The sequence below is a fragment of the Zingiber officinale genome, chromosome 3A, assembly GCF_018446385.1.
Source record: "Zingiber officinale cultivar Zhangliang chromosome 3A, Zo_v1.1, whole genome shotgun sequence".
NCBI lineage: Eukaryota > Viridiplantae > Streptophyta > Magnoliopsida > Zingiberales > Zingiberaceae > Zingiber > Zingiber officinale.
Genome location: NC_055990.1, coordinates 45,613,640 through 45,630,331, shown reverse-complemented (window position 1 = coordinate 45,630,331; position 16,692 = coordinate 45,613,640). Strand labels below are relative to the sequence as shown.

Below are 16,692 nucleotides of genomic sequence, written 5' to 3'. Positions count from 1 at the left end.
TACCGCTCAGCTTGTCGTGACCACCAATGCTTGGTCGGATTCACGGTCGACCGTTGTATCTTGGGAAATAGACGACCCTTGTAAGCCTCGAAGCACAGCTGGAGGTGGGGGAATATGTTTCAAGGAAATTGTGACTCGCAGGCCTCGGTCAGTTCGCCCGGTCGGTCTCTTTGTCAGACTGACAGACTTCTCTGCCCACTCGGGATCTTCGCCCGGCCTGTCAGCTCGCCCGGTCGGCCAGTCTCTTTGACAGCCCGACCTGTCTGGTTCACTCGGTCTGTCTGCTCGACCCGGTCGACCTTTCTGACAACCCGACCTATCTGTTGCCCGGTCTGTCTGCATAACTCGGCCGACCTCTCTGACAGCCGGACCTGTCTATCGCCCGGTCTGTTTGCTCGGCCTGTCTGCTTCGTCTGGCTGGCCTCTCCTGTTAGGCTTGTCTGCCTCGTCCGATCGGTCTCTTTGCTTGGACGCTCTGCTCACTCAGTCACTCTAAGATTGATACTTGGATAAAAATCAACCCTTGCTGGCAGCTTGAGATCATCTGCTTAGGTCAGCTCAACTGTAAGTTAAATTTAAATTCTATGTAATTTTTAAATTCAACTAAATTCTCTAAAAATCTCCGACAATAAATTATTTATATTTCAATAGATATATATGGATACATAAACTATAGACATATAATAGGATAACATTTAGATCGTCAATTTTTAAGAATTAATCCTGATCGTTACATTAAAAATACTATATATCTATCGTCTGTACTAAGCCACGTCTTGGGGTTATAGTAATAGTACTATTAAAAATTTGGCGATGCTTTGCTCTATGGTAAAATGCTCCGGATAATAAATACAATTGAATACATTTGAATGATTAAGATGCATGGAGAATGGATAATGAGGGTGATCGGCTCCACTGCCAGTACTCTGCAACTGTCATAATTGGAAATCAATGTGATCAGTGAAAGGCATTAATAAAATTGATTTCTTTGTGCATTATTATTTTCGCCAGCACATCGACTTTGCTTGTGGGTGGAGGAATCTCTGCCTAATATTTCCACAGACATGATGTTATTTCCGGTGCAAGGGCCTTGTGTGTTGGACAATACAATACTGCTGAAAAATGATAGCACATCTGTAAGTCCATCAAAATAATATGCTTCTGAAATATCCCTGCAGACACATATTTGTACTTCAGTAATATGAATTTGTTCAAAATCCTTGAATCGCAAGTCGGCGGGCCAGCAGCAACACTGTAGCCGTCGACCCCCGCAAGGAACGAATGATGAAGAAACGCAAGTCGGCGGGCCAATTTAGGGCTCCCCTCTCTTCGCCTTCCCCTTTTTCTTATTGCCCCTGACACAGTCAAATGTATTCAACAGGCTTACACAAACGAACTGGAGAAGGAAGTGGATCGTCTCGCGAAGGAGCTCAAGTTCAAGTATGAGATAGTAAACAACTAACTATTCATGAAACTCCATCACTTTTTGTTTCTAAACCAAACCCTCGCTGCACTTCTAGAGGTTGAGAAGAGAAAGATCAAAGAACTGTATCTGCTCCATTCTGAAACAGAAACCTCTGGGCAAAAGTCAGCAAAAGTAGAACCGAGAATAATCGTGATTATCTGATAACATAATTTACGTCTCTCCCTTAATATACCTTTTTTTTTTGTTGGAACTAAATTCTAAATAAGTTCTGAAAGATTAAATACTCAATGTAATTGTAGAAAAAGATAAACAACTAGCAATAAATAATAGTTATGACAAACTTACCTTTCCCTCTTTCAGGAAAGAACTTAGTAGTGCTTTCCACGAAAGCAATTTTGATTGATTGCACAATTCATTCATTCTGCTTTATTTATCAATCCTGGAGCATTGTAATTATACAAATAAATTTATAGTATATTTGTGCAAAGTGCAGTAATGGTCATGCCAACTTTTACTGTTGTGTTTGTCCTAGTTTGTTAGTTGTTACACAGTAGCAAAGTAAGTGACTCCGATCAAACTGCAGAGGGTGATGCAGCCTTTGTGTCTATGTATTTGACAAGCCTCCAAGAGTTGCCTCAGATCATGCATCAGCCTGAAAGACTTTGGTGAATGTCAAAATATAACACATTGATGCGATGCAGCAGGATGAGACAGCAACATCAGCCCTTGCAGTTTCTTCAACTCATGCCATTACTCTTCTTGATCAACTCTGCGATCTAGTTTTATATAGATCAGGTAGACATGAATCTGACTCTGATGTCATACTTGTTAGAGTAGATGAATGCATGCAGTAAGAGCCATGGTGTAGGTTACAACACGAAATGCTCAGGCTCAGCAGGTGACAGCAACTGATCATTGTCATGAAGCACATCGGCAAGGATCAAGTCGATCTGCACGAAAATTTGAGAGGTCCTCCAGAAATTGTGACGATCTGTGTTATTTACCTTCACAGTTTAATGCAGAGTTTAAATGCTGTCGGAGTTTACTGTATGGAGTTTTTTTGTCCGCTGTAATAAGTTGAATTTATTCTGGTCTTCGACTTCTGTCGAACACAATTTGATGACGAACCATTCACAGAAAAATTATTATGAAGAAAATCTTTACAGAGAGAATATATAAAATACACATCAAAAGTACTGTATCGGTTCATAATTTACGAAAACATTAAAAAAAACAAAGAGATGGAAAGCATGCTGTATTGGAACTTAAAGTTTAAAAGATAATTTTTTTTAAAAAAGCCCGAAATTAGGAGCCTTTTTGTTTATAAAAAAAAATAAAAGGTACAATTTTCTATCGTTATGTGAACAAGGATAGGGTTGTAGGAGGGGGGAGTACTGAATATCACGTGTGAATCACGTGAAGAAGAGCAGTGTTAAGAACACACCTCACCTGCTCTGGAGTGGCAGCAGAATGCTGTCGTATTATTACTATCAAGTAGCAACATTCTCAACTGGTAAAATTTGTGATCTCATCATCTCTCTTGTTCCTTTTTTTTCCTTCTACCCTTCCTTGACAAGCTTCACCAAGCGATTTAAGGAATTCCCTCTTGATCTTATTTTTTCTTCACTTGTGTTTCTTTCTTCTTGTCTTGGTTCTCACAGCACGATTGCGCTTGGTCTTGAAGCACATCTCTTATTTTCTTTCTTCACCGGAGCTGTGAGGGATGAGTAAAGAAGAAGACATCAAGTTCCTCAAGATACAAGTAAATCTCTCTACTTTGTTCTCTCTCTGTCTCACCGATCAAGATCTTGACTTGGAATGGCTACCATTGTTTGCAGACGTGCACTCTTAAAGTGAACATTCACTGTGATGGGTGCAAGAAGAAGGTTAAGAAACTGCTCCACAAAATTGAAGGTGCATGACCTGCGAGATTGCTGTGTGGTTACCTTTTTTTTCGGCAATTGGATCAACCAGTGCCGATTTCTTCTGGTTTGATTCCGTCTGTTTTCATGGTTTCTTGTTTGGATTGCTGGTGTGAACAGGGGTGTACACGACCAACATAGATGCGGAACAGGGGAAGGTGAGTGTGTCAGGCAATGTTGACCCTGCAACCCTCATTAAAAAGCTTGCTAAAGCTGGTAAGCATGCGGAGCTGCTTGGTGCTGGTAATGGCAGCAACAAGGAGGCACAGAAGCCTCAGCCACAGAACGGCAAGGGGCAGCAGAAGGAGAACGGAAAGCCCCAAAAGGGTGGCGGTGGCGGTGGTGGTGGAGGAAATGGCGGTGGCAAGGAGCAGAAACCCCAGCTTCCCCAGCTCACTCCACAGCAGCAGATGATGTTCCAGCAGCAGCTGCAGCAATTCCAGCAGATGAAGGGATCCAATGACCTGCAAATGCCTCCTCAGCTCAAGGGGGGCTTCAGTTTCCCTCCGCAGAAAAACCCTAAAGCGCCCAACTTTGGCATGCCCCCCAAAGGCTGCGACGACGCCTACGACGACGAGGAGGAGGACTACGACGATGATTATGAGGACGACGATGACGACGAGATGGATGAGTTCGACTGCTTCGACGCCGATCTTGAGGACGATTTCAAGGACATCAAGATCAAGCCGGTGGTCGCGGCGACGGCACAAGATAAGAAGGGCGGGAATGGGAAGAAAGGGGGAGAAACTCCGGTGCAGGGGAAAGCCGTGGGGAATAATAATGAGACGAAGAGTGGTAAAAAGGGCGACGGCGGAGGTGGATCTGCGATCAAGAATATTGGCGGTGGCGGCGGGGGGAAAAATGGCGGAGGCGGACAGCAACAGGGCAAAAATGGACTAGATAATAACAAGGGCACGGGGAGTGCTAATGGGGGCGGCGGTTGCAACCCTAATCCTGGCGGTAATGGAGGTAAGAAAGGGGTTGGGAAGAACGAGGCCAGCGTCGCCGGTGGCCATCCCGCGGCTAACCCAAAGATGATGGGCCAAGGCTTCCCGGGCATGGCAATGGGGCCTCAGATCGCCGCCGGCAACATGCATCCCCATCCCGCCATGGGCCATATGGGAAACATTCCGGCTGTCGCAGCCGGGCAAGTCCTCCCGGCCGGAGGACCGCCTCCTGCTGGTTACTACCAAGGAGGCATAGTGCCGCCGCCATTGGAAGCCAACGCGGTCGCCAACCCTTACCAGCAACAGTCCGTGGCCGCCATGATGCAGCAGCAACAACAGCAACAGCAGTACATGGCCGCCATGATGCAGCAGCAGCAGCAACAGCAGCAGAGGATGATGATGATGAACGCGGCGCAAGATCGCGCCTTTCAGCCACCCATGATGGGTTATGCTCGGCCGCCGATCCCGGCCTACTACAGCATGAACATGCCCCCGCCCGCGATGGCGCCGCCGCACCACGGCGACCCATACAACTACTTCAGTGATGAGAACACCGACAGCGGCTGCACAATCATGTGAAAAATCCAACCTTTATTGCTGAATTGGGACCGGCGCTTCGCTCTTCTTGTTTGGTGTTGTAATTTGCCACTTCGATTGCATCCACGATCCAGTTTGATCTCTATTTTCAAGTTCATTGGGTGGGAAAATTGTCATCCAAAGGAAAGCACAATAGTGGAGAGTCTGCAGGCTGCTGCAAATACCACATCAAAAACCAGTAATTTACTATTTTTCCCCTTAATCTTCCCCTTTGTTTTAGGTAAAAGTCTATATATGTTTTCAAGTGCAACTTAGATATAGAAAACTAGTAAGCATTAGATAATAGATAAGTTGTATTTGGTTTTCTTAGGGATTGTGATGATCACTGGTTGGAAGAGCTTTCAAGCTCTCCTTTATGTGTCAATATGTGTTTACAAGTTCAGAAATATAGTAATAATGATCAATGTCTACAAAAAAGTTAAACCGAGTATTGTTCCATTTCTATGTCCGTCTTCTCCAATGCCCTGGTTCAGTTGCTCAGATGAAGGATCAAAATTTTAGGTAAGCAGATTGAAATGTAAAAGGCGGCAAGCAAGTTACTACAATGCGCTTGGACCCTGGAAGTGGAGACAGGTTTTTGCAGAGATTTAACAATGTCAACACGAGGAATGATCACATTCCTCCTACTCCGGCATTCAGTCTCGTTCTGTGAGTAGGTGGTGTATAAGAACAACTTGACCTAAAATATAAACAGTTTGCGAAGACTGCCAACGAAATATCAAGATGAAAAAGTCAGGAACTGGGAAGGAGCACCAGCAGGAGACAGAGGAATCACGTAACCTATGCCTTGGGATGTTTAAAAAAAACATCCGAGCGTAAAGAAAGAGAGAATGATGCTGGAGCGGAGCGTTGGGGGAAGAGCTAAGGAGCATGGAATGATGCCCTCTTCCAGTTTTCTTTACTTTAGTTACTCAGTCGCTTCTCTCCATGCGACTCGTCTCCCCAAAACTTTTGACCCAATCTGTACTGCCGATTCAATTCACGACACCGCAATCTCCTTCAATCTTTGGAGAGTCGGCGAAGAGGGAGGAGACGCGGAGGAGGAGCATGAGCATCTTGACTCTGGGGAGAGGAGAGCTAGCTAATGCAGTGCATGAATCTAGGCATGCAAGGGTGTCAGATTTTGCGCGTACGGAGGGTATCAGTCAAGTTCATCACAGTAACCTCGAGGACTTTGTTTAAGCGCTGTCCAATCCAATCAATGGTCCTTTTTTTCTGTTTAAAATATGGTGGAGAGTGGGATGAGTAATAATGGCGGAGCGTGGAAGGGATTCATCTCATTTGCTCGCGATCATTTTTGTATTAGGACTAGAATTATACAAGAGCTACGAAGTAGAGCATCATCCATCAATCGGCATCAATCAATCAGATCGGCAGAAACGGGTAAGACCAAAACCTCTGCGCTGGTTGTTATCTCCTTCGAGGTATGGGAGGCTCATGAGATGTCATCTCAGAGTCGTCTGCTACTGGTAACAGAAGGGAATCTACTGCCTGCTAAACCCCTCTACCCCTAGAGGCTAGTGCAGTGGTGCTAGAGAAGGCGATGGTAGTGCTCTTTTGGTGCCATGAACGACGACGAATAGAAATTGTAAAGCAAAATCCACATCTTGAGAAAATAATCTTTTAATTATAGTTTCCGCCTAATTATTCTTCGCTTCCAAGTTGTTCTTCGCTCTTTATTGGGATGCGTGCATGACTTTTTGTAATGGACAAAAGAAGCGAGTGATCACGGGTTAATGCACCATCAAATACTTTGACCGACATCTTATGTATGTCAAAACAGAATTGACAACATTTGGGCGAAAGGATTATCTCAGTTGATTTTTAATCGAATTAGGTCTCGCAAGTGTCCGGGCCATGCTTTACTTGGAAAACAATGTTCAGGCACATGAAGGTCACATCGCTGCCAAATGAATGCGATCACTAGATAATTAAACTTAGTCGAATCTGCGTACTTAAATGATCATTTATGGTGTATTTATTTGGATGAAAATAGAAAACACATTGGGGCCATGGTGCGGTGCGATAAAGACGGTGGTGGGTAGGGTAAATGCGATGGCGAGCACGAGATTGCAAATCAATAACATCAGTGAACTTTGGTTTTGCTTGCCTAGGCAACACACTCGGTCCCCCATTGGACCTTTAAGTCAAGTCAAATGGGGCTTCTAACCAATTTTATTGCATACCCAAAATAAACATGCATCGTATTTTAAAATTTGCCAAAAAAGACACATCTGTTTTTTTTTTTTTTTTTTTTTTTTTTTTTTTAAACATCTCTCCCTTCAATACATTTCGCCTAACTCATTATGAACCAATCTTTACCATGAGAAAGAGGCACGGTTGATTTTCAGTTTTAATATTGAATAACTTTATGCCTGTAGTGCTCAGACTGTTACAGTGGGAAAGAGCTCCCGCTGCCTTCGGGCCTTTAGCCTTTGGCCTTCGGGAAGGAGCTCCCTCCTTCTTCAAATTTTTTATTTCTTTAAAATTAAAGTATGTTTTTTTAATATTTGTAAAAATAAAAAATAAAAGTAGCACCAAGCACAAAAATCTTAAACAACTTTAACTTTTTAATCATTGTTGAACGATCAAAATTAAAATATATATATATATATATATATATATATATTTTAAAAAAAAATTTAAATACATATTCAATATGTCGTTTTTACTATTCATCCTATCATTCTCTTCCCTTTCTGCTCTTTCTTTCTAATTTTCATTCTCTATTTGTATTCGAGATTGATGAAAATTTCAATATTTTTTTTACAAGTCTTTTGAATTCTTTAAATACGGAAGAAAATACATCTTCTCAAAATACTCGCATTCTTCTAAATGTTCAATGCCCTCAATTTTTCTCACAAACACAATATCCCCTAAATTAAAAACATTTCATATGTTTCATAATATCCTCCAAAGTTTTCAAATAAAGTTCTCAAAATTTTTTAACGAATCCAAGTAACACAGCCTCAGCTCCATTTGATATGTATCCACTGCAAGATTTGTCAGCCATGGGTAACCAATTTGGAATGCATTTTCCTTACATATTTTCTCATACTCAACCATCAGTCATACTTTCGAATGAATCAAGAAGGGCTACTATTGACCCATCTATTTGCAACAAAGAATTTCTAATGTCATCATTTGTTCTAGTAACTCAGTGGTCATCACACTCATCATAAGAAGAACGTAAAGTTGAACTGAAGAAAGATGATTCAAAATGAAGATTTTGGTCTCTCGATGAAGAAAAGCTATCAGCGGCTAAAATCACATTACTACAGGTTTGCACCAATGGTAAATGAATTTTCTGCAACCTATAAAAATTTATATACTCATTGTCAAAGTGGTTGGAATGATGAGAATGTGTTGGAGAACACACTGAATATGCGAAAAGCCAACAATAATAACAAGGACTTCAAGTATATGCATGTGTAGAGGGTTCTCAGAGAGTGAGAAATATGTTCCACAATCAGTTGCTCATTGCTCTAGCAAGAAGACAAGGACATCTGAATCAGAGGGGAGCACTTTAACATCAAATCCAGATACAAGTGTTGATGTGGATGATTCTGAAGTCCGCATTCCTTTGATAGGGTAAAAGGCAGTGAAGAGGAAGGATAAATTCAAAGTCGGAGAGGGCGACAAATGAAACAAAATATCAAGAAAGAATGACAAGATATTAAAGAATATCAAATGCAAAAAATGACATTGCGGGAAGTTGAGATTTTTCATAAGGATTATGAAATTATTATGAAGAATACTAGTGAGATAACACTAGGACAACTTCATATACATAAGAAAATAATTGAAAAATTAAACAAAGACATGGTCTAATGTAGATGTGTTTAAGTTTATTTTTTGATATTATAATAATTTATATCTTTTTATTTGATGTACTATAATTTTTATGTATTTTTTAATTATTAATGTTATTTCATGGTAGCAATTTATGGATTTAAGTTTTATAAAAAATTAATTATATATAATGTAAAATATGAAGGAGAGATGAGAAATATATATAATAAAAAATGTGGGGCCCATGAAGGAGTTGTTGAAAGATTTTTTGAGAGTGGAGATATGTATGAGGTTTATTACTTTTGATGTGGCACAGATGTGGCAAAGAAGGAGCTCTCAAGAGCTTCAACTATTATGGATGCTCTTAGACAATTGGGTTGTCGTGTTAGAATTCGCTTGTGCTTCTGAATTTACAGATGAGTGAATCAAGAAGGAAGGAAAAAAAGATTGTTCAACTTCAAAATTAATTGGATTTATAGATCTCAGAATAATACAAGACCAGTTTCTATATGTTCATCTAGTTCTCCTGATTGTAAAAATGATATATGATCCTATCTAGAAGCTGAGTTAGATGAGGGGCCAATGACGAGGGCGAGAGCATTATTGAAGTGAAGACTGGGCTCCTAGTCCCTAAGGCATGTTGCAGGCTTTTAAATCTTTGAGGGGAGCAGGGAGGAGACGTCGAAAATGGTACCCACTGGTCTACACACACCATAGAGAAATCCCACGAGGGCGTTAGAGAAAGAACCAAGGAAGACATCCTTGGCACAGACCCTCCAACGCTCAAGTCAAAAAAAGAGGCTCCATAAAAAGTATAGGAAAAAGTAGAACTGTAGTATATGCGTCTGTGTATGCGTACCTAGCCAATGGAGAGGACCTCCCTTTTTATAATACCTCTCATAACCTCCGTAATAATGAGGCATCAAGGAATGTCAGATGTCAGGGTATGTCAAATAATGAAGGATATACGATGGACTTTAATTGGGTGAAGGAAGGTTCCGCAGTATGCATGTGATAGAGTATCAGAATATTTCCTCACAAATGATTGTTATTTTCTAACGGGTGGTTGCAATTCCTTGACAATGTTTTTCCTTATGAAGGTGTTGAAATTTCGTTCTGTTTAAATTTCCCTGTACAAAAAAATTGTACAAGAACAGAACTTTTCCTAGCAACCCGCATATTCGATCAAACATGTGTTTGATCAATCAAGCAAGTTCTTGAATGATCAAATCACACCTTAATCGAATTACAAGATCGTTGGCCTCTTGTGTTGGTATTCAAAATTGATATGCAAAATCGATGCAAAGAAAAATGAAACTAGATACGCAGCGGAATTAAAGAACTAGTTGTACCTTTTCTTTGTAGCTAAAGACCTCTTGATCTTCTGCCGTATTCCTCTCCTATTCTTTGACGTCGTGTGGGCGACGATCTACCAAGACAACACCACCCTTCTTTTCTTTTCCTCTAAACCCCCGGCCACAAAAGGAGTCTCTAGGATAGGCACCTTCTAATCTTCTTCCTTCTCATCCTCTTCTTCTTCTTCTTCCTATTCTTCTTTTCTTCCTCCTCTTCTTCAAGCCGCTGGCAACCAATGGATGGGAAGAGGCGTCAGTCACCAAGGGAGAAGGGGAACTACCGACCCTAGCCATAGTGGAGGAGGGAACCGCCAGCCCTTTGCAAGGGAGAGGTTGGCGCTGGCCCTAGGTGGGGAAGAAGGTGGCACCGACCACAAGGGGAGAAGAGAATTGGTTGTGCCGCCGACCCTAGCAAGGGAAGAGGGGGCGACAACCACAAGGAGAGAAGGGATTTGTGGAGAATTAGAAAGTTAGGTTTAGGGGCCACATCCTAGTCCTTTTTATAAACTTACCGTCGGTTAAAAGGAAGGAAAAATTAACAAAATTTTGTTTAGAAAAAATCTAAACAAACTATGTTAAACCAAACCAAGTTAAGTTAAACCAAACCAAGTTAAGTCAGACCAAACCAAGTTAAGTTAAACCAAACCAAGTTAAGTTAAACCAAACCAAGTTAATTTAAACCAAACCAAGTTAAGTTAAACCAAACCCGGTTATGGATGAGTGGATGCGAGGCTTTATATATAGAGAGGCTACAACATGGACCTAGAGGAGGAATTGATTTAGGCCTCCTGATGAGCTTGGATTTCTCGTGTTCGCCCCAAACACCCAACTCAAGTCCATTAATAATAACTCATGCCACCAAAGGGTTATTATTGAACTATCGCACCAATCCCATATTACAATATGGGCTCCTTCTTATTATGACTGTGTTAATCTCCCCGTGTTTAAGATATTATATGTCCGTTAATTAAATGAGTTACTGACAATTCAGTTAATTAACATATGATTCCAAGAGTAGTACCACTCAACTTTATTATCATGTCGGACTAAGTCCACCTGCAGGGTTTATATGATAATCCTTATGAGCTCCTGAAGGGGACATCATCAGTCTAAATAATTAGGACACAGATTCCTTCTATAATCAACAACACACCATATAAATAATACTATCTCCCTGTAGGGATCGGTGGCCGGCTTGAAGGGGGGTTTGATAGATGACACCCCAAAATACTCACTTCCTACACTTGTTAGTTTGCGCAGCGGAAATACAAACTAATATGAATACAAAGAAAGCTAAAGACAAGAAAGAAATCAAAGCAAGCTATACAATCATTTAACGTGGTTCGGAGATTGCTTGCTCCTACTTCACAGCGTGTCCTTGAGGTGGGCGATCCCTATCCGTCGGTGGATTAGCCCCCGATAAACTCCGACTATCTCAAGTCGCTCTTTGTGGGTGGAGAAACCTCACCACAATGCCAACCAAGACTCTTGAGACTAGTAGACTACTAATTAGGGTTTACCACCACTAATTTTGTCAGGGATAACCAGGCTTCCAAGCCTTGGTTATATAAGCCGCAGGTTGAAAACCCCACCTACCAGTCGACTGCTAAAACTAATAGTCACTGCTCTCTGTGGAAATTCGAACGTTACATCCCAACGGCTCGATACCAGTCGACTGCTAAAACTAGCAGTTGACTGCTCCACACTGGTCGAGCGAACAGAAGCATTCTATTCGCTCCCAGTCGACTACATCAGTCGATTGCTGTTTTTAGCAGTCGACTACCCCAAGTACAATCTCTCATGCACTCATACCCTCACGACTCACTTAACCCTTCATTGCAGTCTTGACCTTTAGCCTTTAAGCCTACTTCCTTTGACTCTCGTCCCTCGGATGCATCCAAGCCCACGGCTCGTCCCCAATGTCATCCTTCGTGTATGCCTCGAAGTCGCTTCCCTCAGCCCTTGTCCTTGCTGCCTTGTCCACGGTCCCTCGGATGCTCCATCCTTCACCAGACCTGAAGCCGTCAAGCTGAGTCATATGTGTATCCTGCAAACCTGCACACTCATATGCACATATCAAATACAAGGGTGTACCTAACTTAAACTCTTTGCCCAAACACCAAAACACATGATCGCACGAACCATTGGGATTGCTCCAACAATCTCTCCCTTTTTGATGTTTGGCAATACGTTTAAGTTAGGGAAAACAAATAGCAAATAAACATGCTAAAAATAATGGACTTACGATGCCAAGGCTACACACTTGGACTTACACCGCCGAATGAACTTACGTTGCCAAGGCTACACATTTGGACTTACACCACCGAATGGATTTACGATGACAAGGCTACACACTTCGACTTACAACACCGAATGGACTGACGTTGCCAAGGCTACACACTTGGACTTACACCGCCGAAATAAAAATGCAAGCATGCATTGGAACCTATCCCAAGGCTCCCCCTACACCTATGCTCCCCATTGAGCTAGGAATTTTCTCACAGAGATTTTTAAGAACCTATCCCAAGGCTCCCCATACGCAAAGGCACTAAGGTTTTCCCAACTAAACCTTACTTTTCCCCCTTTGCCTAACATCCAAAAAGCTTTCGAACAATATCCCAATTGTTGAAAACTTATCATCCAACTGACCCTAAACTCATGTATTTATCCCTCATGGATCCCATACATTTATACGAGCTGACCTGATTAAAATCCAGTGCTGAAAACACTTTCTGACTAGTATCAGTCGACTACAAGAAGTATCAGTTGACTGCCCTTATTGAAATGAGCTTACAGAGACATTCTGTGCTAAAAAATACTGTTACTAGGCGACTGCTAACTATAGCAGTCGACTGGTACGCTATTTCTGAAAAAATCAACCTTTTCTGACCAACTTCAGAAATGCACCAGAAATTCCACAGACCTCCAAAAATTCTCAAATTTTGTGGAGAGGACTATTTTATCAATGTCTACTTGGAGAAAATATATATAAAAATATATTTATCATAAATCCCAAGATTGACAAAAAATACAAAACTAGCTAAAAAGTTCAATTGAACCTTGACCTAATGTCCTAGTTTTGGCTTCCTCTTGATGTATTTGCCTATACTAACCCACAATGCATTGGTTTATATGACATCTATATATCCAAAATCAATTATCATGCTATATGACTCCAATGTCATATTTCTAAGCATGAAACATAAACCAATTGTGCCAAATCCTTAGGTTTAAGACTCAAGTCCGTCTCCAAACCACTTGGCACATTCCATGGCTTGTCTAGACTCCCAAGTAAAATCCACCTGAGATCCATTGGCCATGGGTCCCAATTTGAATCTTAGAGCTCCTCCTACAGCTCTTAACCTTAGTCACCTCCCTAGGTGACTCATCTATGATAGCTAGGCCACATCGGTGCACCTCTGGTGACACTTGGCCTACAAACCTAACCTTCTTAACCTTGGACACCTTGTCTTTGGTTAATTTCTCCTTACTTTTAAATGGTTTGCCCTTGCCATTTCTTAACTTCTCCTTGTTATAGTCATATGCAACCCTAGCATACGACTTTACCTTAGCATTGGAGACACTAGATCGGTATCCTAAATCTGATCTATCATTGTTGGGTCTTTGGCTATCCAACAACATACCTAAACCCTTAGATCCAACATTGAATCATTCTAGGATTTTCTCCAACTTATCAAGCTTTGCCTTCAAAGCTTGATTTTCCATTTCTAGATTCCTAAACCTAAAGTCAACATGTCCACCATGAACATTCCTAGACCTACTCATTTTTCTAGGCATATGTCTCCCCTTCTTGGGATTAATACCTTGGGTCTCCTTAGGTCTACCATTTCTAGAGTTATCATGAATGGTTCTCCTAGGGTTATGATTCACATTTACCCTACTCCTATCATGATATTAAAAACCGAAGTTATGCATGAGTAAATAATAACAATTATTTCTAGCATGCATGAAGGAGTTTAAATTTGAATTAAACTTCAAGTTAGGATATACCTCCCTTACCCTTAAAGCTCCCCCTTGATTTGAGCTCCTCTTCTTCTTCTCCCACTTCTTTAAATATGCAAACTTCTTGATCTCCCTCTTCTTGGGGCATTTTTGTGTGGTAGTGTCCCTTCTCATTGCACCCGAAGCAAATGATGTTGTCTTTTGACTTTGCTTCGATGGAGGTGCTTACTAGGTTGACCTCCAAGACCTCTTCTTCGCTTGTCTTGGATTCTTCTTCAACCCTTGAGGATGTGGATGATGTCTCAATATCCTCATCCACGCTTGTGGATGACCTCTCTTCATCCTCCTTCTCCTCGGACATGACCAAATTCACTTCCTCTTCTTCTTTTGATGTTGAATTGGTTTCCACATCCGATTAGTCTTTCTTCTCCTCTTAGGCCACTTCATCCTTTTCTTCAGATTTTTCCTCTTCGTGTGTAGGCACGAGTTCTTCCCATTGAACCTTCTTTATCTTGCTCCACAAATTGTGAGCATTCTCATACTCACCTACACACCTCATCACATTAAAAAGTAACATATCAATTAAAATTGATATTACCTTATTGTTTGCCTCCGATCTCAGGGTTTGCTCCTCCATCAATATCGTGGTCGGAGCTTCTTCCCTTTCTTGTCTTTCGGGACTTCGAACGGTTCCTTGATCACCATCATGGTATCCCAATCCGTGTCGAAGAAGACCTCCATCTTCATCATCCAATAGGTGATGTCCCATAAGCCTCCGCCTTCAAACTTCGACGGTTCAATCAAGCCGGTTATCTTCTTGTATTTGCTCTTCTCGGCGATTAGTCCAGTGAAGTGTGACCTCGCTCTGATATCACTTGTAGGGGATCGGTGGTCGGCTTGAAGGGGTTGAATAGACGACACCCCCGAATACTCGCTTCTTACGCTTGTTAGTTTGCGCAGCGAAAATACAAACTAATATGAATACAAAGAAAGCTAAAGACAAGAAAGAAATCAAACCAAGCTACACAATCATTTAACGTGGTTCGGAGATTGCTTGCTCCTACTCCACGGCGTGTTCTTGAGGTGGACGATCCCTATCCGTCGGTGGATTAGCCCCCGGTAAACTCCGGCTATCTCAAGTTGCTCCTTGTGGGTGGAGAAACCTCACCACAACACCAACAAGACTCTTGAGACTAGTAGACTACTAATTAGGGTTTACCACCACTAATTTCATCAGGGATAACCAAGTTTCCAAGCCTTAGTTATATAGGTCGCAGGTTGAAAACCCCGTCTACCAGTCGACTGCTAAAACTAGCAGTCGATTGCTCTCTGTGTAAATTCGACCGTTACATCCCAACGACTCGATATTAGTCGACTGCTAAAACTAACAGTCGACTGCTCCATACTGGTCGAGCGAACAAAAGCTTTCTGTTCGCTCCCAGTCGAGTGCCCAATCGACTACATTAGTCGACTGTTGTTTTCAGCAGTCGACTACTATAGTACTTGCTACAGTGTTGCTACGCTAATTGCTACAGTGCTGCTACGATAATTGCTACAGTAAAACCCTAAACATAATATTTTACCCTGAGTACAATCTATCATGCACTCGTACCCTCACGACTCACTTAACCCTTCATTGTAGTCTTAACCTTTAGCCTTCAAGCCTACTTCCTTTGGCTCTCGTCCTTCGGATGCATCCAAGCCCACGGCTCGTCCGCAATGCTATCCTTCGCGTATGCCTCGAAGTCGCTTCCCTCGGCCCTTGTCCTTGCTGCCTTGTCCACGGTCCCTCGAATGCTCCATCCTTCACCGGACCCGAAGCCGTCAAGCTGAGTCATATGTGTATCCTGCAAACATGCACACTCATATACACATATCAAATACAAGGGTGAACCTAACTTAAACTCTTTGCCCAAACACCAAAATACATGGTCGCACGAACCATTAGGATTGCTCCAACACTCCCAACTCATCGGGCCTATTGATTTAACGGATAAATCTCACCCATTGATAAGTCAAAGAAATAAATACTAAGTATACGTGCTTGTTATTATATAGGGATTAAGAGGACGCACATCCATAATAATAGAGGTTATGTTCTTTTATGTAGTCAATATAAATCGAACAACCTCAAATGGTCCTGCTCAATACACACATAGTGTACTAGTATAATTTTATAGTCAAGACAGACTAATACCAAATTACACTACAACCATTCCAATGGTTTATCCCAATCCATCTTAATTGTGAGTTACTATTTATAATTTATAAGGAAACGATAACATGATATTTTGTGTGACACCACACACCATGTTATTTACAATATAAATTAAATGGACAACTGCATTGACATATATAGAAATATAAAACGCAAACATTTGATCAAAGTGATTCTCATTTCAAAATATTTCAAAACAGATGTTCATACAAAAGCTAGGCTTATAGTATATATCCCAAGAATCTCCCACTTATACTAAAAGACTATGTTGTCATAAATGTTGTCATACATCTGATTCCTATCCCCTTAACATGGCTATCAAAAGCTCCCGCCGGAAGGGCCTTAGTGAAAGGATTTGCCAGGTTATCTGCTGATGTAATCTTGGCGACAACAACCTCTCCTCATTTTACGATGTCTCGTATCAGGTGTTACTTATGCTCAATGTGTTTACTTGCCTTATGGGCTCATGATT

At 41.6% G+C, this 16,692-nt stretch overlaps 1 protein-coding gene and 1 pseudogene across 1 annotated transcript; both read left to right on the top strand.

Moving 5' to 3' along the window:
- The first annotated feature begins 2,789 nt into the window (after positions 1 to 2,789).
- Positions 2,790 to 5,319, top strand: LOC122051837 (heavy metal-associated isoprenylated plant protein 32-like). Its single transcript, XM_042613137.1, has 4 exons — positions 2,790 to 2,939; positions 3,088 to 3,188; positions 3,265 to 3,340; positions 3,469 to 5,319. Exons 2-4 carry the CDS (start codon positions 3,150 to 3,152, stop codon positions 4,872 to 4,874), a joined length of 1,521 nt encoding a protein of 506 aa, XP_042469071.1. The 5' UTR covers positions 2,790 to 2,939; positions 3,088 to 3,149; the 3' UTR covers positions 4,875 to 5,319.
- Positions 5,320 to 6,143: 824 nt separating this feature from the next.
- LOC122050387 overlaps positions 6,144 to 16,692 on the top strand; it is a 54,097-nt pseudogene continuing 43,548 nt past the window's right edge.

Excerpts from the sequence above, each read along its gene's own strand:
- LOC122051837 (XM_042613137.1), top strand. The coding sequence starts at position 3,150 with ATGAGTAAAGAAGAAGACATCAAGTTCCTCAAGATACAA. Across the intron at positions 3,189-3,264 it reads TCAAGTTCCTCAAGATACAA|ACGTGCACTCTTAAAGTGAA; the intron begins GTAAATCTCTCT and ends CATTGTTTGCAG. Across the intron at positions 3,341-3,468 it reads ACTGCTCCACAAAATTGAAG|GGGTGTACACGACCAACATA; the intron begins GTGCATGACCTG and ends TGGTGTGAACAG.